Here is an 8,702-nt window from a genome sequence, read left to right on the forward strand (position 1 = left end):
GTGATATGATAAAATAGATCAATGAACAAAGAAATTAAACAAAGTGAACTCGTTACACTAATATGTTAGCACATTAAAGTCATCAATATTCAATAATCCGAGAAAAGAGAGAGGCAAGGAATTTGATTGAAGACAACAATACGCTACTTATATGACTACGGGGACAGCGACGACGGAGTCAGAAGTGGCCGCCGTGTCGGTTTGTGAGAGAGAGGGCCGAAGAGGGGGGGAGGAGGCGGGAGAGAGAATCGAGGGAGGTCAATTGCCACTCGACAACAGGTTGAATATTTTGATTATTTTCCTTTTCGGCTTTTTCCCGGTTTAATTTCAACCGGACCGATTCTAAGCCTAATTCACCAGATCCCGGCTACACTGCGTCTTGTAGAACAAGGTTTTAAAAATTAGACCAGTCATCAAACCGTTCTTATTATTATTTATTAATTTATTTAATTAAATATATATTTTAAATGTACAATTTACAGAAATTAAGGAAGAAATCAATATATTTGACATAATAAAATTTCAATTTATTTCAGTGATTTGAGTCCTAACTTGTTTTTTTTGGGATGATCTCAGACACTTTCGTTGATCCAATTGAGCTCCCATCTTCTCACGGCATTTTTTTTAATATATTAAAAGAAAACTATAGTTTAGTAAATACTATCCAAGATTAGACGATTCTAACCGATTTTCCTTGGTCAAGTGATTTTTAATTATATTTCGATTCAATTATTTTTTTCCTGGATAGAGAATTATTCAATAAGAGGATGTATCATGTGTGATGAGTCACGAGTCACCTCTGTCGATAGGAATACAATTCAACAAAGGTTTTCTGATCTCGTGAATAAAGCATACCAATGAAGTTGTAGTAGATTTTTTTTCACTACATGAAAATTAAATTAGTTTTTATGAAGTTTTATTTAATTGATACATAATTAAACAATTTGAAGCAACAATGAGGAGACACTGCAGTTAGCCTACTCAATCAAATAAAGTAGTAAATTACAATTACCAAAAAAAAAACCAGCAAAAATGATAATTGTATCCCTCAGAGACTCAGAATGACATATATGGATCAAGAATGAGGCTCATGATTCAGAGCTTTATTCTTTTGTTTGGTCAGCAAAGTATTATAATATCTGAAGACTCAAACATCAACTGCGATTTAACATGTAATAGTCGAATCACTCGTAGTTTAAGCTTGAGTTTCCTGACTTCATTTGTATATCCTATACTACAAAGACCATCAATAACAGCTCTCTGAGTAGCCCTTAAGATCCGAAACCCAGAATTTAGACACAAAACCATGATCTTGGAGGCACAAAGGAACCTTCTAGCCCTACAAAGGTTGTGCACTATGATGGTATACGTGAAAGAGTCTTTAACTTCCATCGATTCGAACCATTTCATTGCATGATCAATATGACCTGCTTTACCCAATCCATGAAGAATACAGTTATGTGCAACCAAATTATAACCAAACCCCAGTGAGTTCATATAAATCAAATGCTGTTTTGCACCTAAAAAGTTTCCTGCCTTGCACAATCCATTAATTATAATCGTGTGTGTATATTGATCGCATTCCAGACCTTCTTTCTCTATCTCGCCAAGTAACTTCATGGCATCATCTAATCTTCCTTGTTTAAAGATTTATCAATGTATTATAAGACACTAAATCTGGTTGAATACCACTATGCTGCATCAGCCTGACGATTTCATCTGCCTCTTCAATCCGCCCGATCTTTATCAGCGCAGCAATCACTGTGCAGTATGCATAGCCATCGAAAGTGTACCCTTTACTCCTCATCTCATGCAAGATCTCTAACGCTTCGTCAAACTGCCTACACTGGAAGCAACACTTCATAACCGTTGTGTAGGTAATACAGTTAGGTTCATAACCTGCTTCCTTAAACTCCCTAAGAATCCTCCTAGCTGTCCCTGTTCATCGAGCCTTGCTTAGTCCATTAATAAGTGTGTTGTATGTCAACACCTCAGGAATGAATCTATGCCGTTGCAAGTTCCTGAACAACATAATAGCATTGTTAACATATCCATTCTTACGCAGCCCATTAATCATGATGTTATATGTTGCCGAATAAGGATGCAGCTCACTAAGCGCATTTCTGTTTAGTATTTCGCAAATGACTCCTAGAGACCCCAAATCTTCTTACTTGGAATCCAAGTAACTTGTATTTCCTTCTCAACCTCTAGGCCGAGACTATCTCAATCTTTCACCCCTCTCTGCTATGTTTTAACCTCGAGTAACTAACTGCGGTTAACGTGGATAAGCTCGACACGCAAGCACTGACCAAGCGTCCTCGTTTTCACGCCCCTTATTCATTGAAGCCCAGCCCTTGACCACGAAATTTTTAGCCACTTTTACCATCATAAATTCATCAAGGCTTTGATTTTTTATTTAAGGAAGCACTGGCTACAAAATTCACAAAACACTTTACACATTTTTACACTCTTTTAACCGAATTCTTGAGAGAGGAAGAGAGAAAATTCTTGCACCTATTCTATGCGACCCAGCCCCTATTTCAAATCTTCTTCCATTGTTCTTCATGTGTTCTTCAAGAACTCAAACCATACCAACACAAACTCTTACCTATTTTCGCTAATTCTTGCATTTATACCGATATTTTGGCTAGGTAAACCCTTGTTCTTCCTCTTTTTCTTTTTTATTTTTTAAAAAAGTAGTCATGATGAATTATTACTCTCCTCCATGTATAGAGAACTCCTCTTGAAGCACCCATGGAGTACGCCTAAGGAGTTAGAGAGATTCGAGCTCAAAATGGTTGAATTTCGACGTTTTTGCGACACTTTCGGCCAAAAACAAAACTGCACCATCACCAGCTGTGTTTCTGCCCTTATGTGCATGTTTTTTAGTGTGTGAAAAGTTTAATAACTGAATTACATAAGAGGTAAGGGTTAGGATTAGTTAGAGTATGTTTGTGCTTGTTTTCGGTGTTCATATGAGGCACTTTATGGTGATTTTGTCCTTGATTCTTATTTCTGAAAATTTAGTGATGCTTCTCTATTTTTGGACTGTTATTTGAGTGATCTATGAAGCTTATTTGCCTCTAGAAATTATATGAAATCATTGAAGTTATTTGGAGCACGTGGGATTTAAGTTTCAAGCCTTGAGAGTCACTAAAAGTGGATAAAAATAAAAAACATTACACTCCTAAAAATTCAGCTACTAAATGATTATGAAAGTCACGTGTATAAGGGTTAAAAAGAGGTTAGAAAACTGATTTTAATCCTATGTAACAAAAGTGTAAAAGTAAGAAGGGTGTTATGGTCATTTTTTTATAAAAAGAAGGTTAAAAATATAATTTAATGGAAAGATAAGTAAAATTCTGAACTTAGTATCATCAAGGATAAATTAGTAAGTATATAAATTAATTGGTCAAGATTATAATTATAATAAAGTTTTGGATCTAAATAAAAGTTTTAGTAAAAGTTAGAAGTAAAATAATAAAAAGTGATAACTGGAATCAGTAAATTAATTAATAAAGGGTAAAATAATCTTTTAGGTCCCTAAAGGTAGAATTGGCATTAGTTAAAAGTATTATGGATATTTTGGTCATAGAAAAATATTAGAATTAACCTAGTAACATTTTGATGGTAAATCAGGTTAAACGGTAACACTAGAGTACTTAGAGGCATATTAGTAATTTTAGGCATAAAGTCAAATTAAAAATAATTAATTAACTCAATGAAGAAGAAAATGTCTATTAGAAAAAAATATGAGAGTAAAATGATGAAGTAATAACACTAGTGGTATAAGCGTTACTAAAAGCCTAAAGAAGACTAGAAAAACAATGAAGTTATGTATAGAAAGGGTAAAATTGAAAATGTACAAAAATTCCATGAACAAAATGGTAAAATATGTGATAAAGCTGAGATATTTTAAGAAAGGACTGGGCACAAGTTTTCAAAAAGAAGGGTAAAAAAGTGTCTTAGAGATAAATTTCATTGAGATGTGCCACGGAAAAAGAACTGTAAACCCCAAGGTGCTTGATGTTGTTTGGAAGCGAGTATTACCCACTGACTGCTAAAAATATGTTTCCTCCTTTATGCGTATATTATGGCCTCAAGCTTTGCGACAATTGCCTATGTCACGGACTGGTGGTATTCTTATCCACATCGACACATATGTAAGGATGGACACAATCGGAAAACCATATCTAGGACTAGTTCCTAGGTAATGTCGGGTTGCGGGTAGTCAACCGACGCATGAGCTAATGGCCTGCATAGGACCAGGCATGCTGTAAGAACCTGTGTTTTCACGTAAAACTGTTTTATAAAATAATTTTAGTACCCGGAATAGATCCAAAATTTAGAAGTTTTATTTTGAAAATATAAATGTGAAATTTGATTTCAGTGAATTTTTCTGAGTTGGAAAATGTACCTTTTCGAAAAGATTTTTGTAAAAATGCGTACTGGGGCTTAAGCTGGCAGTACCGGCTCTAGACTGTCCAGTATCACGTATTTTGGAAAATAATATTTAGAAAATTGGTTTATTATTTTGAAAGGACAAAAAATAATTTAGAATTAAAAACCGGGCACTAATCTTAAAGGTTTTGGCTCAAAGTGGGCCAAACGAACTAAAAACACTTAACGGGTTGGACCAGGCCCAAGTGGGCCCAAGTCCAACATATATAACCCTCATTAAATGAGGTTTTTAGCTTATTCCACCCTCATTTGAAGGAGGGGGCGCGGCTGAGTTGAGAGGAGAGGGAGAAGAAAGAGTACTATTCACTCTCACCTTCTTTTGCTTGTAACTTGAGCTACGGACCTCTGATTGACGAGTCGTTTGTGGCCACACGAAGATCTTCTCGAGCTCTACGTTTCTATCCAAAGAAACCTGGTAAGAAATCGCGTCTCTCTTCCCAGTTTTGTGCCCTAGATTTCTGTATTTTTGAGGTTATGGTTTTGAGTAGATTTTGTGGTTTTGGTTGTTTAGGTGATCTCTAGTAGCGGATAAATGTTGGATTTTACCTCTAATCATGTTGGGTAAAGTAAAGTTTTACTAAACCCTTGTATTTAGTTGTTTTGTGTATCTTAGGTTTTGATTTTGGTATATATATGTGATGTTAGATTGAGTTTTGGTGTTTGTTGGAGTTGGTTGAGGCTTTGGATCAAGTTTGGTGGCTTCGTTTTGGTGTTGGTTGCGTTTGGGAATCGGCCATGGTATGGTTTCAGTTTTTTTTATGTAATATGTAATGTTTCTGGACACTTAGACTAGTTGACCCTAAGATAGGATTGAATGTTGTGGGTGTATGAGTAATTATATGTGAATTGATGTTAATTGTTGGTGTATGGAATTATTGTGGATGATGATGATTGTTGGAGGTTATTGATGTTGATGAGTATTGATGATGATTATTTATATTGATGGATAATGAGAAGTTTGAGAAATTAAGGTGATGAGTTAATGTAAAATATTTATGGTGGGTTGGAATAAAAGATATTGATGATTATGATGTTTGATGACATATACTGATGATGATTTTGATTGTTGATTGTTGTGGTTGTTGAGAATTGTTGGGTATCATTGGTGTTGATGAGTTTTATGATGGATTTGGTTAATGATGGATAGGGTTTGATAATGATTATTGGAATTTATGAGGATTTGTTTTGGTTGTTGAGGTTGTTGTTGATTGATTATGATTATGAGTGTGGATTTATGATTAAGTAGAAAAATATGGATTTAGTAGTGAGATATGGTATAATGGTTGAGTAATTTAAGTGAAATTGAGAAGAATGATATGAAGAAGTAATGTGTTGTGTGTGGTAGTGGTTTATGATGATTGGGTAGATTTTGATTTGGTTTTGAATGGAAAGTTGGTTAAAATGGAGGTTTTGAGGCTTTTGGGTAAACGTTGGTTTTTAGTGAACTTTGTTTGATCATAACTTTTGCCTCAGTTTTCAAAATTGATTGAAAATTCGTTAGAATGAAAGCTTATTGAAAACCCTTTAAATTGATATAAAGTTTACCAAATTTGAAATTTTTTAGAGGAAGCTATGATTATTCAAAGTTGGTGTTAAAAATCTGAAATTCAGCAAAGTTGCAGAATTTCAGGATTTTCTGATATGTGTGCACGCACAGCCTTGTGCGCACGCACAACCCTGCAAAAATTCTATTCTGTGCGGACGCACAGACCTGTGCGTACGCACAGGCAGGGAAAATGGCTCTGGTAGCAGCGCTAGCATAGGTTGTGCGTGTGCACATCAATGAAGAATTACGACCTGTGCGGACGCACAACCCTGTGCGCACGCACAAGTCGGGAAGGGACGTCTGTTAGGGGCGCTCGCACAACTTGTGCGAGTGAACAGACTTTATAAACTTTAGTACCTGTGCGTACGCACACCCCTGTGCTTACGCACACCCCTATGCGTACGCACACTTTCAACATCTCCCTGGGCGTGCGCATGCACACCCCTGTGCGGATGCACATGCCCTGTTTCATAAATTTAAACTTTGTTTTCAACTATTTCAACTTCCCAACAAGGTTGTAAGCTTCTATAACACCATTTTAAGGCTTTTGGGCTCGATTTGAGTATAGGAATAAGGGAAATAGGCTAAGAGTTTTAGTTGATGATTATTTTGAAAAGTTAGAGAACGGATGCTTAGGTTTCTGGTGTACTGAGGATGGGTTTGGTAGAGTATGAAGTAAGAAAGACATATGAATTGGGAAATTGACGAACTAGTGAGTTCAAAATGGAAAATCATGGATAGATGATGGTTGTGATGAGTTGAGAAATTGGAAATGGATGAGCATGGTTGATGGAATGAGAATGAGTGGAAGTGTGCTTTTAAGGAGTGGCCTCTGAGTTTGATTTCGTAATAATAATATGCATTGCTATCCGTCGTAGGGGCTGTGGTAGTATCCCACATACATTCGGATGTGAGGCTTGGCGTTGAGCTTCTCACTCATTTTGATTGCTCTAGAGGAAGGTGGTAGGGCACGCATCCCTCGGAATATTTCCCTCTGAAAAGAGAAGGTGGTAGAGCACGTTCCCTCGTAATTTTTCTCCTGAGCATGGGTTTCTCTTTGATTGCAAGGTGGTAGGGCACTAACCCACGGAATCATGCGACAACCAGAGGAAGGTGGTGGGGCACGCTCTCTCGAAATATTTCCCTCTGAAAAGAGAAGGTGGTAGGGCACTCTCCCTTGGAATTTTCCTCCTTATGTGCAATAGAGAGACTAATCCAGGAGTTGTCGACCGGATTTGCTGTCGGGTTTGGCACAATAACCGACATGTGATATCACAGCCAATAGGGCAGATATTCATCATATGCATCTTCTATATGCTTGCTTGCTTTGTTTACTTGAGTTTGCCTAATTGTATAATCTGCCTACTTGCTTCTTGAATTACTTGCTATATATGAATATTACCTGTGTATTATTTGCTTGTTTTATCTGTGTTTGTCTGGTGTTGAGGAGGTTAGGTAGGTGGTGCCGATGGGATCGCACGGAGGTTATGTTGGAAAAGGCTGTGGGATACAGCGATGTGATTAGTATTATTTAGAACTCCCTTAAGTTTAGATAACCCGGTTTATGGTTTAAGTTCTTTATTTATTTATTTTGTTCTAAGCTTGAATATCCGTATGTGATGTGAAGTTCTAGGATTGCCTTCGGTGTCCCGGAGCCTTACATCTTACATCATTGGACACTATTACCATACTGAGAACCTCCGGTTCTCATTCCATACGTTGTTGTTGTTTTTCAGATGCATGTCGTAATCTACGTCGGTGAGATTGTAGATATGGTGACAGAGCGAAGTATGGTTCGTTCCTCGTTTATTTCTGTTTTACTTTCGTCATAGTATTCTCTCACCTTTTGTATATTTATCTGTATGGCCTTAGAGGCTTATTTGAGATATATGTTGTATAAGTTGTTTTAATTCTAAAACACTGTATTTCTCTATTTGTAACTAGTCGGCTTAAACTCCGCAAGCTGCGGGTAGTTCCCTATGATTTATTATAATATTATATCTATATATGTTTTATTCTCTTACATCTATACCTTGTAGCTTGTGCCTTAGCTTCGTGTGAACGTTTCGCGCTTTTGTAATTCTGTTTTTGAGCTTAATCCTTCATCAGACTTCTAGAATATATTACTTCCTTCTATATAAATAGGTATAAGCCTTAGAACTGTCGTAACCTCTGATTATTCTTTGCTTTACGGCTAGAGGTAAAGTTTAGGGTAATTGGGGTATTACATATGCATCATATTTGGTTGCTGCATTCTCTATGTTTGTGATTGCTTACTTGTACGTGTGTTTGTATTTTGTCTCTGCTTCTTGTATTTTGTGCTTGGTTAATGGTTACTATTCTGCTATATACTTGTGCTTGTACTTGTTTGTGTGACTTATCGACTTAACTGCGCGAAGTCTTAGACTTAGGTTGCGAAATCCCTTAGGTTTTCTTGTGTTGTACCCTACTGGGAACCTTAGGTTCTCACCTCATACTTTCCTATTCCGTAGATCCAAACTGACGAGATCTTCTTTGAGTTTTCAGCCTTGGGACTAGCGAACAGCAGTAGCGTTACCGGAGGATCAGAGCGACTTCTCTTACTTCCACACAATACTTCTGTGTTTTTTCAGCTATCCGAGATTGATGACTAGCAGTAGTTATAATAATAGCAGTAGAAGTAACAGTCTTTGCCCTCGTTCTGTATAGACTTTTA

At 36.7% G+C, this 8,702-nt stretch overlaps 1 protein-coding gene across 1 annotated transcript; it reads right to left on the reverse strand.

The window, feature by feature from the left end:
- Nucleotides 1-1,119: 1,119 nt before the first annotated feature.
- On the reverse strand, nt 1,120-2,077 carry LOC107474264 (putative pentatricopeptide repeat-containing protein At4g17915). Its single transcript, XM_052257812.1, has 3 exons — nt 1,991-2,077; nt 1,690-1,846; nt 1,120-1,637 (listed from the first exon to the last, which is right to left on the reverse strand). The coding sequence occupies exons 1-3, from the start codon at nt 2,075-2,077 to the stop codon at nt 1,120-1,122; spliced, it is 762 nt and encodes a 253-aa protein (XP_052113772.1).
- Between the last annotated feature and the right edge of the window lie 6,625 nt (nt 2,078-8,702).

The sequence above is a fragment of the Arachis duranensis genome, chromosome 2 (assembly GCF_000817695.3).
Source record: "Arachis duranensis cultivar V14167 chromosome 2, aradu.V14167.gnm2.J7QH, whole genome shotgun sequence".
NCBI classification, from domain to species: Eukaryota; Viridiplantae; Streptophyta; class Magnoliopsida; order Fabales; family Fabaceae; genus Arachis; species Arachis duranensis.